This window comes from Danio aesculapii, chromosome 14 (genome assembly GCF_903798145.1).
Source record: "Danio aesculapii chromosome 14, fDanAes4.1, whole genome shotgun sequence".
Lineage (NCBI taxonomy): Eukaryota > Metazoa > Chordata > Actinopteri > Cypriniformes > Danionidae > Danio > Danio aesculapii.
The window spans coordinates 7,920,031-7,937,026 of record NC_079448.1 but is presented as its reverse complement, the minus strand read 5'-3'; the positions used below and the strand labels follow the sequence as shown (position 1 = coordinate 7,937,026).

General features: G+C 35.9%; 1 protein-coding gene across 1 annotated transcript in view; it reads right to left on the bottom strand.

The window, feature by feature from the left end:
• The window catches only part of tbc1d2 (TBC1 domain family, member 2), a 39,902-nt gene that overhangs the window by 14,272 nt on the left and 8,634 nt on the right, over positions 1–16,996 (bottom strand). The window contains exons 5-8 of the mRNA XM_056472963.1: positions 12,379–12,502; positions 4,886–4,995; positions 3,934–4,139; positions 1,191–1,574 (exon numbers count right to left, since the gene is read on the bottom strand). Of these exons, the coding sequence (XP_056328938.1) occupies positions 1,191–1,574; positions 3,934–4,139; positions 4,886–4,995; positions 12,379–12,502 (824 nt within the window). The remainder of the gene's footprint in view (positions 1–1,190; positions 1,575–3,933; positions 4,140–4,885; positions 4,996–12,378; positions 12,503–16,996) is intronic.

Genomic DNA, 16,996 nt, shown 5'->3' with positions numbered 1-16,996 from the left:
ATACCATGTATTTTCTATCGTTGGAAGAGTTTAGATGCGCTGAGAAAACTAATTTCTTTAAAAAGTATCAATGTTTTATAACTTACTTTAACTTTCTTAATTTCTTGTCTTCCATTTAATATATGCACTCTCTGTCCTTGTTTATTTATTTCGTAGTAATTGAATTTTTGTGTGTTTTTAACTGTTAATATCTTATACTGTTTAAATATTTACCTTCAACACTGACAATGTATCTGAGCATTTGATTGTGATTGGTAAATGACTGCATTCAGTTAGTTGTAATTTTCTGTACACATCTATTACTCTACATATTATAACGTTAAATAAAAGTACAATAGTCATTAGTATTTTCTCAAAAACAAAAAAAAAGACAATTAAATCTTATTTTATTAAAATACTCCTCAGAAAATGTTACTGAGGGTTATTATAAGAATTTTGAAATATTAATTATATATATATATTATAGGTATAGGTGAAATGAATAAGCTAAATTGCCCGTAGTGTATGTCTGTGAATGAGTGTGTATGGATGTTTCCCAGGGATGGGTAAAAACATATGCTGGATAAGTTGGCGGTTCATTCCGCTGTGGCGACCCCAGATTAATAAAGGGACTAAGCCGAAATGAATGAATGAATTTATATATATATATATATATATATATATATATATATATATATATATATATATATATATATATATATGTATGTATAGATATCCTAATCAATGTTAATGAAGTTACCAATATGGTTCCTTGGCCAATAAAGGGTTACAATTTGACCTGATTACTATTCATTCGTTTATTCAATTTACTTCGACTTAGTCCCTTATTTATCAGGGCTCACCAGAGCGGAATAATCCGCCAACTATTACTACAAATGTTTTATGCAGCGGATGCCCTTCCACTACAACCCAGTACTGGGAAACACCCATACACTCTCACATCCACACATACAGTACACTACAGCCAATTCTGTCCAGTGCACCTATAGCGCATGTGTTTAGACTGTGGGGGAAACCGGAGCACCTGGAGCAAACTCGCATGAACAAGGGAAAACATGCAAACACCGAACAAAAAGGCCCAGCCGGGACTCAAACCAGCAAACTTCTTGCTGTAAGGCGACAGTGCTAACCACTATGCCACCACCTAAATACTAATTTGTACCAAAAAAAGAAAAAGCACTTTTTCTCACCTTCAGTTGCTCGTTCTCCATTGTCATCTGTCTAAAAGTCTCTGACTCCAGTCCGTTGGTGTACTGCTGGTCTTCCCCGCAGGTTGTCAACTTCTCAGACAGCTTTAAAATCACTTCCTGTTTGGTTTGGTTCTTCTGCAGCAGAAGCTGAATGCTGTTTTGCAGTTCGGCAATATGCTCGTCCCTCTGGTTTAAATCCCTCCGTAGGTTCTCGTTTTCTTGTTGCAGGGCCTCCAGCTGGACTCGCAGTTCAGCCGCACACCGTTCCCCATGTCTGAGGAGCTCCAGACGCTCCTGCTCTCCCTCCGCAGCCAGAAACTGAGCACAGGTGCGCTTCTCCAGTTGAGCCGCTTCCAGAACTTTATGTAACAGCAGCACCAACTCCTGAAAACATATGCAGGTTTTGCAAATTGGCTCATTGAGTTTTACCAATTTTTAATCTATTGAGCTGATCTTTATGTCTGGCAAAAGATCTTTTAGCTTAGCTTAGCATAAATCATTGAATCAGATTAGAACATTAGCATCTTTTTTTAAAAATGCAAAAAAAAGAGTTTAAATAATTTTCTTATTTAAAGCTTGACCTTTTGTAGCTACGTCATGCACTAAGACCGACAGATACATAAAAGTTGCTATTTTCTAGGTCGACATATGCAGGTTTTGGAAATTGGCTCATTGAGTTTTACCATTTTTGAATCCATTCAGCCAATTAATGTGTCTGGCAAGAGCACTTTTAGCTTAGCTTGTCATAAATCATTGAATCAGATTAGACCATTAGCATCTCGCTCAAAAAAGAAAAAAAGAGTTTAGATGATTTTCCTATTTACAGCTTGACCTTCTGTAGTTATGTCGTGTACTAAGACCGATAGAAACTTAAAAGTTACTATTTTCTAGGTTGACATATGCAGAATTTGGAAATTGGCTCATTAAGTTTTATCATTTGTGAATCCATTTAGTCGATCAACATGTCTGGCAAGAGCACTTTTAGCTTAGCTTAGCATAAATCATTGAATCAGATTAGACCATTAGCATCTGACTCAAAAAAAAAAGAGTTTAGATGATTTTCCTATTTAAAGCTTGACCTTCTGTTGTTACATTGTATACCACTGACAGTTAAAAGTTGCTTTTTTTATGTCGATATGGCTAGAAACTATAATGAAAGTGAAATTAAATAAAAGTATAGTTCTTATCCATATTGACCTAGAAAATAGCAACTTAAAAATTGACCTAATTTAAAAATTTTGCTATTAAAAGATATATATTATTATAAATAGATCTGAAAGTGTAAGAAATAAATGCTACTAAAAGAGATGGTATTTTCTAAGTCGATATGGCTAGGAACTATACTAAAAGTTAAATTAAATAAAAATATAGTTCCTATCCATATTGGCCTAGAAAATAGCAACTTAAATGTTTTTTATCTGTCTTAGTATACATTGTAACTACAGAAGAGTCAAGCTTTAAATAGGAAAACAATCAAATTTATTATTATTTTGAAGATGCTAATGGTCTAATCCAATTCAATGATTTTTGCTAAGCTAAGCTAAAAGTGCACCCGGAGATTTTCTGAATCTATTTAAAAATGGTAAAACTGTTTAACTCTAGGTGATTTGTAAAATGAGGACAACATGGACACCTAAAAGTACAAGTTTTTAGGAACAGGAGTTCTCGTAGCAGCGACAATAGAGTTCATCTAGTTAAGAGACGTTCTACCACTGAAATACTTTTAAAGTCATTATTTTAAGGTGGAAAATCTAAATAGTAATTATCTAATCTAAATGCAATAAAGAATTACTGAAAATTTCCGGATAATTTACACATAATTGTGTCATCCAAGGTGTTTTTTTTCTTTCTTTCTTCAGTCGAAAAGAAATGAAGGTTTTTGAGAACAAGATTTTTCTCCATATAGTGGACTTCTATGGTGCTCAGTCCTTTGAATTTCCAAATTGCAGTTTTAATGAAGCTTCAAAGGGTAAACCCAGGGAAATGATCAATCATTCATTCATTCATTTTCTTTTCAGCTTAGTCCCTTTATTAATCAGGGGTCGCCACAGCGGAATGAACCATCAACTTATCCAGCACATGTTTTACGCAGCGGATGCCCTTCCGGTCGCAATAAAATGCTCGGAAACAGCCATACGCTCTAGCATTCACACACATATACTAGACCAATTTAGTTTATTCAATTCACCTATAGCACATGTTTTTGGACTGTGGGGGAAACCGAAGCGCCTGAAAAAAACCCTTGCGGACACAGGGAGAATATGCAAACTCCACACAGGAATGTCAACTGACCCAGCCAGGGCTAGATCCAGCATCCTTCTTGCTGTGAGGCGACAGTTCTAACCACCGAGCCACTGTCCTGCCCCATGATCAATCATTTTCTTTAAACAAAAAAATACTTTTTAACCACAAAAGCTTGTCTGGGATTAGCTCAAGGATGCAAGATTTCTTGTGTGGGAATTGTGTATAGCCCTTTGAAACTTCGTTGAAACTGCAGTTTGGAAGTTCAGACCACTGAGCACCATGGAAGTGAATACTATATTGTGAAAAATCCTGGAATATTTCCCTAAATTGTCTTTTCGACTGAAGAAAAATGAAATGAACATCTTGAATGGCAAGGAGGCGAGTAAACTATCAATAAACCTTAATTCTGGAAGCGAACTACTCTTTTAATTTTACATAAGCAATCGATAATCCAGCAGGAAAAAGAAGCTAAAGTGGTTGGTTAATGTCCTCACTTTACCTTCTGAGCTTTGACCTCTTCAGCCAAGGAAAGTTTTTCATGCTGAAGTTGAGATGTGTCCTTAAGGTCCAGAAGTCTGGATCTTTCTTTGCCGCTCTTCCTGTTTTGCGATATGTTGGAGTTGTTGTTCTGGTGCGAGTCTTCACATTTAGCTTTAACAGGAGATTCTGGGGCTTGATGAGAAGTGGTTGCAGGGACTGCTAAAGCTACAGAGAAATGTAAGTATTAGCATTAAATGGATAGTTCAACCAAAGCCGAAATACTGATATTAATTACTCACCCTTATGTCATTTCATTCTCCTGAGATCTTTGTTCATCTTCAGAACACAAATTGAGATCATTTAGATGAAATTTGAGAGCTCTCTTATCCTCTATAGACTGAAATGGAACCAAAACCAAACAAAAGGAACTAAAAGCATTGTAAAAACCTTCCAGGTCTTAGTAGTTCAACTGCAATCATACAAAGCTCCTAGAACACTTGTGTGTGCCAAAAAAAACCCTGCAAAAATCACTTCACCAACGTATTTCATATTAGATCGCATGTTTAATACAAGCAATAAGACATTTGCACTGTTGACTCTATTGGTGATACATCATACTTACCGTAGTAAATGCACACCTTGCCCAATAAGAAAAGATACAGGTAATCAAAGTCGATTTTACAGTTTTGGTGTTCTTGGAGCTTCGTATTCAACACGTTAAATGTTTTGACAACGTTTTTTGTTCCTTTTCTAGACATTTTCAGGACCGTTTTTTCTTTGGAGGATGAGAGAGCTCCTGGATTTCATCTAAAATATCTACATTTGTGTTCTGAAGATAAACAAAGGTTTCAGAAGATTGGAGCAACATGAGGGTGAGTAATTAATGATAGAATTTAAATTCTTGGGCGAAATAACCCTTTAAAATTTAAAACAACTTGGTATATTTGTGGTGATTAAGTGGAAGTGCGTACTGGATGTCTTCGGTGAGGTTGTTTTTTGGGTGTCAGTTGGGTCATCAATATGGAAGACACTTTGTCGGATTTCCTGGGACTGCCGGTTACGGAAACTGTGCATTGTATTTCTGTAAATCAAACACAGACATACCTTGAGGAATTACTGAAATAACTATAATTTCGGCATTGAGTCATATTTAAGGGGGGGTAGTATGCCCCTTTTACAAGATGTAATATAAGTCTTTGATGTCCCTAGAGTAAGTATGTGAAATTACAGCTCAAAATACCCCACAAATAATGTTTTATAACTCTTTGAAACTGCCCCTTTTGGGGTTTGATCCTAAATGTGCTGTTTAAGTGACTGTCGCTTTAAATTCAAATGAGGTGCTCTTTTTCAAAAAGAGGGCGAAGCTACAAATGGCTATGTGTCAGCATAGTGGCATATTCAAAACAAGACTAAAGTCCTATGCTAATGAGGGAGAGATTGTCACTTATGGGCGGGGCTTTCCCCCATTGATGATGCGTACCAAAGCAGAATGTCAATTAAAGTGTTTCTGCAGACTGTTTTTATAAAGTGCAGTGCTTCCGACACATAGACTTTGCTTTGTTGGGCTGCCCAGGTATATTAACGGCCACCCAAGTATATTTAGTGACACATTTTTTACTATTACTATCATTCTTTTACACTTTGTTGCATCTGCACAATATATCCAAACATCCATGATCGATTAAGTAGTGCAATTTTCTTTCATTTACCTGTTTTGTTCTGTGTGCGCGAGACCTGTCAACACTCCCACAGACAGCCTCATTGCTCTGCAGAGCCACAAAGATGTGCCTTTTTGGACTTTAAAAAATTGTTCAGCCCAGGTTTTAAAAACTCCTAAAATGTCCGCGATTCAACTTTTGCTTTCGCTTTCTAAAGTTGTCATATATATTTTTGCTTTATCTTCTTACTTAAGCCTATTTTCGCTTGGCTTCGCAACTGACTGCACTCGCACAGTTGCAAGAGCAACATTAAATAATTCATTCTTGAATGTTAAGAACTTTACAATATACTCGAAGAGGACGAAATAACTGGTCTAAACTGGCTGCAAAATTTATGTACACCGTTAGTAATGGATAATCAACACATTTGTCTTATTTAAATAATCTACAATTTCCCAGTACTGGGTTGTGGCTGGAAGGCATGTGCTGCGTAAAACATATGCTGGATAAGTTGGTGGTTCATTCCGCTGTGGCGACCCCAGATTAATAAAGGGACTAAGCATTGGACGATAACCGTTTTCAAGGTATAAAAACCGCCACAATTTTCTGCTCTACCATTCATAGCTATGTGTACAATTTTTTTTTTTTACGTTTTGTAGGACAACAGTATCTCCAGCAGAAATTATATCCAAAGATGCTGTTTTAAATTGTAAAGAAATCTGTTAATTTTTTTTTTTCAAAATGAAGACGGCAGAAGTCAATGATTCATTGAATTATTTAGCCTGACATGTCCCAATATTATAAATGTTTCTCAAATTAAAACATAGTAATAATCACAATACCCTGAAACTGTGATATTTTTATCCAAGGTTATCATACCATCAGAATCATATAATGGTCCATGCCAAAAAACAGACTAAGCCGAAAAGAAAATGAATGCATGAATAAAATAATCTACAAGTGTTAATCTTATACTTATGATCATGTTTAGAGATTTTGCCTGTTTTTATTCATTTTCTGTTATTTATTTCTTGTTTGCTGATTATTTCATTCATTTGATCATGTTAATCTATCACATAGGCTATTTTATATACATATCTAAAATGCTTTGGCATTCAAGTTTGCTTTAAACTTGAAAAAGAGAGAGAAGCAGATTTTACCTGTCAGTGGGTGCACATGGCTCCTGAACAGTATAAAGTAAGAGATTTCTGTCTTTTTATGTCAGTCTTTTTTTACTTTAACCCATTGAAAAGAAACAGTTTATAACAGTGTCATAATAAATAAAATTATTGTTAAAAATTAAATTATCTTTTGTTTGTCGCATAAAGTTAACTATTTATTTGATGTGGTTAAATGGTGTGCTTTAAAGGAGAAATGAAGCACACATTATGTTGTACATTGGATTCCACTTTAATGAAAACATATTAAACAAACTTGATTAATGTAACCATGTAGACGAAAACGGCATGTTTTACTATAGCCTATAGACCTAGGGCACAGCCATCTTGGAATATCGCTGTGTCTGACTTCACTGGGTTGGTGCCGTTCCCTCAGCTGAACAGATATAGTGGAAGTAAAGGACTAAATATGGAGACTGGACAGCTCAATTTTAACCCAATGCGTGAAGTTGTGGAAGTGCAAATACTGGTGCAAATACAAAAATCAGATGTGTGTCTAATATAAAATTATATATTTTTCCCTTTTAATTACTAATCATTTGATGCGCTTTGGTCCACTCTCTGTATTATGCTGCCTGACTGCCTGTATGGGTTTCAACCATGGTTTCAACAAGGTCCACTACTGACATAATGGGGTCGGGTACTTTCACTTTTCACTGCTACAGCCCCTCACCTCTGCTCGTGTTCAAACCAAACTAAGATCTGCACTGTTTTTCACATGGCAGGTTTTTACATCCTTCATACATGTTGTGAGATCGAGTTGATCAACTTGAAAAGGGAAATATGTCTTGACATAATCCACACAGACGTGACTTAGTAAAGCGTGGTGTATCATTTTAATCGTTGCATTAGTCTGAATGTAAATCCTCTCGTCAGGCAGCGCTGGGGCAGCACGTGAGAGTGGACCAAAGCGCATCAAACAAAAGGTATTAAAATAAAAAATACAAAACTTGAGACACTTAAATGCTTGTATTTGTTGTATTTGCACCAGTTCTGCGATGCACGTCCACAACTTCATGCATTGGGGTAAATTAGGCTGTCCAGTCTCTGTGTTCAGACTGATATTACCATGGTTGAAACCTATACAGGCAGTCAGGCAGCGTAATACGGAGAGTGGACCAAAGCGCATCAAATGATCAGTATTTAAAAGGGAAAAATATATAATTTTATATTAGACATACATCTGATGCTTGTATTTGCACCAGGTCCACAACTTCACGCAGTGGGTTAAATTAGGCTTTGTAGTCTCCATGTTCAGTCCCTTACTTCCACTGTATCTGTTCAGCTGAGGGAAGGGAACCAACCCCGTGACGTCAGGCACAGCGATATTCCAAGATGACAGCACATTAGGTCTAAAAGCTATAGTAAAACATGCCGTTTTCTTCTAAATGGATACATTAATCAAGTTTGTTTAATATATTTTCATTAAAGTAGAATCCAATGTACCAAATAATGTAAACTTGACTGAGTGCTTCATTTCCCCTTAAATCCGGCCACCACCGCAAGTATATTTCAAACCAGTGGGAAGAACTAAAGTGTGATTTTATATTTAAGTAATTTAATAAATATTTTCCATTAGAAGCTGGTTATATTCACAAACTGTTGCCACACAACTGTATTTAAACCCTTTATAAAAGGGATTTTTGTATAATATGTTGCCTTTAAAGTCACAGTGTATTGTTCTTGGTGAAAATACACCTGAACTAAGACAAAAAACACACACTTTTTCAACAAAGTTACGTATATAAATGAGGTGTTTAGTGTTTTACAGTCACCATATGACAAAAATAATAAAATAAAATTCATGAAAATGCTTTTTTTACAACAGTTATACACACTACACTGTAATTATGAGGCCCCGTTTACACTAATTCGTTTTCTTTTTAAAACGGCGTTTTAGAATGAAAACGATCCGCGTCCACACTAGCGTTTCACCCAGCGTTTCTGAACAACTCTGCGTCTACACCAAAACACTGAAAATGCACATCACGTGACCACACACACACTCTGGCATGCACTGCAGCATATCTAGCCAGATGAGAGCTGTGCTCGTTGGACTGTTCATCAAGGATCTACCGCTGGATCTAATCTCACTATATTTGTTAAACGTGATATTTAATTCATCTTGTTTTCTATATCTAATGACATATTCCCCGACTTTGGTCTTTTGAATCTATTACTTGTTCTCAGGTAATGTGTTTTGGCTGGGCGCAAAGATGAGTTAATAATTAATGTAACCACATACATTCTGAATAGTAAATGATTGTTTGCCTTTATTTCCTGTATTATATAAACTTATTGTATGTTATACTTTTATAATGGCCATTACTGATTATGAGGCAGTAATGTTATAGGCTCCATTTTGTTATGAATACGCATACAGTGAAGATGACGCTCATATATGCAGCACAACGCCTCAACTGCTGTCTGTTAAGTTGTTAATATCAAAATGAAAATAGCAGTTCCTTACATCATGTTTTCATTTTATTGTTAAGATAGTGAAACAACGTATCCAGGGTGATGTGAAGAAGGTTGTAAAGTACTGTTCCCCCTGAAGATTTACCGACATGTCCTCGGGAGTCTGTTTTCCATATCAAACTTGCGAAGTCTGAACTTACAAGGAGAGGATGCAGGACTGAACTGTGTGTGTAGGCTACTCAATATTGAGGAAAAGTCCCAATCAGAGAGGCGGATGTCTGCAGCTCCTCTTCCGTTTTCAGATGTCTCCGTTTTCCCCCATCCACACTGAGACGGAGCAGCAGTGTTATAGAATGAAAATGGCCTCTTCAGCCTTTCCAAAACGCTCTATTTTTAGCGTTCGAAAACTCCGGCGTAGTGTGGACGGATAGTGTAACCGTAGCAAAACTTATGCGTTTTAAAACAAAAACGCATTAGTGTAAACGGGGCCTGAGATTTGAATCACACACACACACGCACGCACGCACGCACATTTGTCTGCATGCCATAGTTTATGTATGCAAAAAAAAAAAGAAATATAGTTTAGGCCAGTGTTTCCCAATCCTGTTCCTAGAGGCACACCAACAGTACATATTTTGGTACATATTTACATTCATTTCAGGTTTTGGAGTCTCTTCTAATGATCTGATGAGTTGATTTGGGTGTGTTTGAAGACCTCAGGAAGAGGTTGAAATGTGTTAGGAAACTGCTTTAGGCTACAACCAGTTTTGTATTGTTACAATGTCAGTATTATAAGTAGATAAACAATGTGCATTTTTTCTGTCTTCTCTCTCCGTTTGTCAACAAAAACCACACAGATGACGCAAGATGCTTTTAAAAATACAGCTCAGACGGCTACTTCTGTATTACTGCTCAGAATCAGATGAATCAGCTTAGGGTTAGTGCAAAAATCAAAAGTGCTAAGTAGTGTTTCAGGTTATTTTAAGGAGAACGCAAAACCGCCACTCTTTTTTCCCCACTATTTCCTTTATTCATGTAAAATTGTGTTTCTGCTATATTTGGGAAGCTATGCTATGTCTTAAACTTATCAATCAACTATACTGTATAAGCAATACATCCACACTTGACTTGTATATTCTGAGTCTTCCTTCTCCTTTGTGTGTCTATTATGTCAATTTAATGATTTTGCCATCGCATATGATGATAAAACGAGTGAAATGATGCGTTTTATTCAAAAATAGAAGCAACTTCCCACATCCTCATTGAGACAGACGTGAAGTTACAACCACTTCCTAATCGTATATTAGTTTCAGTGAGGGAAAAGCAAGCCCATTTGGTTTATTGTTGAATATAAGCAATACCTTTTACAGTGACAATAATAATAATCTAATAATCATACATTTATTTTTATTTTTTTACAATGCATATATAAAAATAGTTATTAATAAATATATTAATAAAAAAATTTCAACATTTGTCATTTGTTCATCATATTTCATTTTAATTATTCTTTTAATTTCATAATTTGTAAATAGCAGTATTTATAAAGGGGGAACCCCATCTTGTAAGACAGCTTTGGTCACTCATGTATAAGATATTAGGAAGTGTTATATATGCTGTTTGTGAGTAACAGTCCAACTTCCCTAATAATTCTCGAGAAATTCTGAGGATTTCAAACAATGTTTAGAAAGTACTGACGCAGATTGCCACAAATATCCTCATAATGCTAGTGTTCACTTGATTTGTGCACCCTGATCACATCTTGCAACCTGGCATTAAAACAATAGCAAATTAAGACAGCAAAAAACAAAATGATAAGATAGTGCTATGAGCAGTAATACAGTTAAACGATTAATCGTGACTAATTGCATACAAAATAATTAACGAATCGCATACAAATTTTTGCGACAAAAACGCAACTATCAGATTGTGCTATATGCATCAATGCAGTTAATCGATTAATCGTGACTAATCGCATACAAAATAAAAGTAACTAATTGCATACAAATTTTGTCGACAAAAAAACTTGATCAATGTGCCATGAGCAATAATATAGTTGAACGTTTAATCGTGACTACTCGCATACAAAATAATTAACTAATCGCATTAAAACTTTTACGACAAAAACTCAAAGATCAGATTGTGCTATGAGCATTAATGCTGTTAAACAATTAATCGTGACTAATCGCATACAAAATAAAAGTTTGTTTACATAATCTGAATTGTGTGTACGCTCTTTTATATATATATATATATATATATATATATATACATTCCTGAAAAATAAAAAATAAAAAAATTATATATGGATGATTGCCAAACAAGCAGTAAAAATATTTTTTTTAAACAATTTTTAATGTTTAAAAAGGAACAAAAAATCATTATAAATGCCTTTAATAATTTTGACTTCAAGTGTACATAATAAATATACACAGTACATATTTATGCATGGTTTTACAAAGTCAAATTTAAGATTGTTTAAGGCCTTTTTAAGACCATTATGAATGAAATTTCAGACTTCTACTGGGCTAAATGCTAAAGATTTGTTTTAATGGGCTGGTTGGTTTAGCTATTTCCAAGCCACATATTTTAAATAATGTCTTAAAACAAGCAAACTATTTGTATACAAACACTTTTTTCAACACAACTTCTATATACGCACAACAATCTGTCTAATTCAGTGTGCTCACCAGGTAGCTATGAATACATGGAGAACTTTTAAACAAATGTCACTATGATAAAGAAATTAAAACCATTTTGGTAAATACAGTTAATAAACTTTATTAACTTTTGTTAAACGTTTTATTGAGATGGGTTGTTGCTGATTGGATGGGTGTTGTTCTGATTTACCAGGACATAGAAAAATTAAGACCAGTTTAAAATGATTTAACACCTATAAGAAAACATTTCAGTGAATTTAAGACTTTTTTATGGCCTAAAATGTTGTTTTTGAAAATAAATAAAAATATTTTTTTAACACTCTATATTTATGTAAATACATACTTCATGAATTGCTGGATTAATTTTGCACACAATTAGTCACAATTAATTACTAATCAGCCTAATGTTCATGTGGTGCAATGTGGTTTGAAGCTTTAATAAGCCCAAACCTACCCAAATCCATAACCATAAAGCAATGCAAATCTAACGCTGGTGTTGATATCTGACACTGGGATCCTCTCTGAGATAGTAAACTTAATGTGTACTCACTGCAGCTCAATTAGCGGATGTTTGATTGACATGTTGAGAGGGTTGTTTAATCCTGGTGCAGGCAGACTAGCAGCTTCTTCACCCACCAGCCCAGATGGTGTCTTCACCATGGGCAAGAAGTTAGCTGTGTAATAGAAAGAAGGATACAGACGTTTACAACTTTTGCATTCGAAGCATCTGATAGTCCAGGATAACAACATAGTTTCACATAATCAACTATGTGTTTTGTTTTCGTAAGACTTTAAAAAAAGCCTCTAATGCTTATGCACTGGGGCTGCACACACACACAAAAACTCTTAGAACTATTATTTCTTTGGTTTTCTTTAAACATTGTGATGTAAAGTAGTGTTTTCTATTTCATCGACTGCATCTAAATCAGCTCCCAAGGTCCTGAATCAGTAGGTCATGTACCCAAAATCAATGGTTTCCTTGATTTATCCCCCCTTTGATGTCATGTAAAATGGTAGATCATTGGGGAAATGGAAACCTTAAAATGGCCGCCTTTCCTGCATACAGGTTTGGCTGTTTGGAGGTGACCCAGAATGCAAGTAGGACAGTATTATTTGTTTATTAGTTTTAATTATGAATAATTTAACTATTATGTTTGCAACAAAGTCTGGTGTGATTTATTTTAAATGTTAAACCAAATAATGAAATGGTAAGCTAAATAAAATAAATAAACAAACAGCAAAGATGATAAATAAATGGAGCATTTCTAATCACTCAAAACAGTCAAGTATCCACACAGACTGTACATTTGATGTTTATCAGCCGGCATTTAAATTGTGTGTATAGTGGAAACGGTTTGTGTAAATTAATGCATGCTTACTAGCTTGCCTACTTAAGAGTCATAGTCACAGCCTATGCGTGACATGGGAACTGATAAAGAAGTCTTTGTTATAAACAACAGCAGAACCAATATTTTCATGTAATTATTTCTACATTTTTAAAAGTCCTATAAAATTAAAATAAAGTTTTTAGATGTTAGTATCAGTATTGTTAGTTTTTAGGATATCTATAAGCTAGTGTGCTCCGAAACAGTGACAAAACATGTAAAGCTTGTAGTTTGTCACTTCCGCCTAAAGGGATCAACGTTTTTTTTTCATGTGACCTCATACTTCAGTTTCTCATCAAATCTTGACCAATCAAATGCTCTCTAGTGTCTATCATGCCCCGCCCCCTTCAAGACGGAGCGCATTTGATGCGCTTGAGCTCAAGCACTGTCACTGCCTGAGCAGTAATAAAACAAAATGCTATTAGCTGTTTCTTAAAAAGAGGAGGGGCGACACTATGTCCCACAGTCTCTTCATGTTTCGATTGAGATTATGTCAAACATCGAATAAAAATGTACATTTCAAAGCACTTCACGGGTCCTTTAAAGTACGTTAATGCTAAATAATTTAATTGTTTCATTTACCAGCAACATTTTAATCATTATACAATTATGTTTGCTAGATTGTTATTATCTTTTTAGAAAAAACTTTGTAGTTCTGTATGATGATATAGTTTACGTGATTGACGTTTTGCACTTCCATTGTGGCACTTGCATTGTGGGACTTTTCAGGGCACGAGTTTTTACGATTGAAGAATTTTGCATTAAATTGGCTGATACCCTGATCAGTGCACTGACTACTAAACAAGGAATATAACTGAGAAACACACAAAGTCTGTATGAACTGGAAGTTTCTGAGACTTTTATTTCAGTATGATGATGTAGTTCCAACTGAAATGGGATATTGAGTAGGGGGCAGGGCTCTATTATTGAGCATCATTCCCTCATAGCAAACTAACGGTAAGAGTGGTGTGGTTAAGAATATTGTGGCTGAAGCGTCAAACCAGAAGTTTAAAGACTATTATCTCACTATGATTATGCACTTCCGATTGAAATGGAATATTGAGTAGGGGGCGGGGTTTATATTTGCACATCATTTCCTTAGTAAACTAACAATAAGGGATATGGTTAAAAAAATTGTGGCTGAAGCTTCAAACGTGAAGTTTAAAGACTTTTATTTCAGTATGTTGATGTACTTCCAACTGAAATGGAATATTGAGTGGAGGACGGGGCTTTCTTTTTGCGCATCATTCCCTCATAGCAAACTACCGGTAATAGTGGTGTGGCTAAGAATCTTGTGACTGACGCCTCAAACTGTAAGTTTAAAGACTTTTATTTCAGTATGTTGATGTACGTCCAACTGAAATGGAATATTGAGTAGGGCGCGGGGTTTATATTTGCACATCATTCCCTTATAGCAAACTAACGGTAAGAAGGGTGTGGTTAAGAATAATGTGGCTGAAGCGTCAAAGCGGAAGTTGCTAAGACTTTTATTTCAGTATGTTGATGTACTTCAAACTGAAATGGAATATTGAGTGGAGGACGGGGCTTTCTTTTTGCGCATCATTCCCTTATCGCAAACTTGTGGTAAGAGGGGTGTGGTTAAGAATATTGTGGCTGAAGCATCAAACCGGAAGTTTAAAGATATTCATTTCTGTACATTGATGTATTTACAATTGAAATGGAATATTGAGTAGGGACGTGGCTTTATTTTTGCTCACCATTTCCTTGTAGCAAATTAACGGTAAGAGGGCTGTGGCTAAGAATCTTGTGGCTGAAGCGTCAAACTGACGTCAACAGAGATGAATTTAGCAAATGGACAGATTTTGATTGAAGATTACCAAAACAAAAAAAAATTCCAGTGGATTAACTGGCAATAATTTATTTTTTCACCTAAAGATAACATGTGTGCTAGCAAAATAAACATTGTAATTAAAAAAAATATATATATATTTATTTATTTTAGTAATTACAAAGCTGAAGGTTCAAGATTAGTACTTCAGTCTTCAGAAATCATTCTAATATGATATTTGGTGCTCAACAAACATTTCTTACTATAATATCGGGGCTGAAATGCTGCTTAATAGGTTGTGTTTAAACAGCAATGGTGTTTTTTCAGGAGTAAATGTCAAAAAAATTACTTTTATTTATGAAATGTGCTGTGTATAGATGCAAAAAAGAGTGTACTGTTGCCTTTGAGCAGTCTTAACAGCATCTAAACAGAATAAAAGTTTCCTTGCTCCACCTTGTTCTCTTCCAGATACAATGTGTGTTTACCGCAAGATGAGGAACATGTCCCAGCATGCTTTTACATTCCTGATAAACACAAAAGCAGTGTTTAGACAACCCTTGTGCTAAACACAGACCACTAGCCACTGGCACTGGTTCCAAATATATATGTAATTTACTCAGTCCACCTTTAGGTTTTATTTGGCTGGTGTGTAAATGACAGATTTTCTACAGACTCAGCGATTCATGGCATTCGCTTGCTCATTTCCTGCATTTGACTTTAATCCAACAGCTGATTCCTATATCTTGATCTTGTGGTTTGGAAGGGATGTGTCTGTGTAAAAGGACTGAACGTGCTCAGCACAGCAGAAGCCCAACCCTATTGGATTCCTGGAAATGATGCATTTGTTTATTGTCGATTAAAAGAGACAAGGAGCCATTTGCAATATTAATCCCATCAACCCAGTTTAATGCCTATATTTTACTTGAGAAAGCATAGCAAAGCCACATTATCACTCTTAAAAGCTCACTGTACTTCAAAAATAAAAACAAATATACATTTTTATTGGCAACACTGTGGCGCAGTGGGTAGCGCTGTCGCCTCACAGCAAGAGGGTCGCTGGTTAGAGCCTCGGCTGGGTCAGTTGGCATTTCTGTGTGCATGTTCTCCCCGTGTTCGTGTGGGTTTCCTGTGGGTGTTCTGGTTTCCCCCACAAGTACAAAGACGTGGTATAGGTGAATTGGGTAAGCTAAAATTGTCTGTAGTGTGTGTGTGTGTGTATGTGCACAATACATTGTTTTTATAGTTACAGCTATAATTAAACATTATCTGCTACTTTGGGGCGACACGGTGGCGCAGTGGTTAGCATTGTCGCCTCACAGCAAAAAAGTTGCTGGTTCGAGTCTCAGCTGGGCCAGCTGGCATTTCTATGTGGAGTTTACACATGTTCTCCAAGTGTTTGCGTGGGTTTTGTTTCCCAATACTGGGTTACGACTGGAAGGGCATCCGCTGTGTAAAACATATGCTGGAATAGTTGGTGGTTCAGTCCACTGTGGCGACCCCTGATTAATAAGAGACTAAGCTGAAGTAAATGAATGACAGTTTGGGTGTGTTCTACACTTTGTCTGGTGTTCAAAATGAAATAATCTCCCAAAATAGAGGTCATTCATTGTTACTGAACAATGTTACAAAAGCATAGGCGTTGAGCATGAATAAAGGGCATAGGCAGGAAAAAAGTCAAGGATACGGGGAGGAAAGCACCAGATCTGCTGGCAGAGATCTGCTGAGAGTGACCAATCAGACTCCACATTACTTAGATGGCCACATTGTTTTAGTTTAGTCATCCGTGTTTCACAGCCCCTGAGGGAGATTGCAAAACCTCAGTGAACATTTATTGTGGATAGCTCAGCAGGACTTTTAAGTTTGCGCATGTATTGTCAAGCAGATTTACACTCACTCTACTACCAGCCCAGGGTGTGGATACGGGAAATATCAAGACTGGTAGTCATCTTTAAATATTTTGAAATTCTGGAAAAGGGTGGGATTGATGTCGTTAT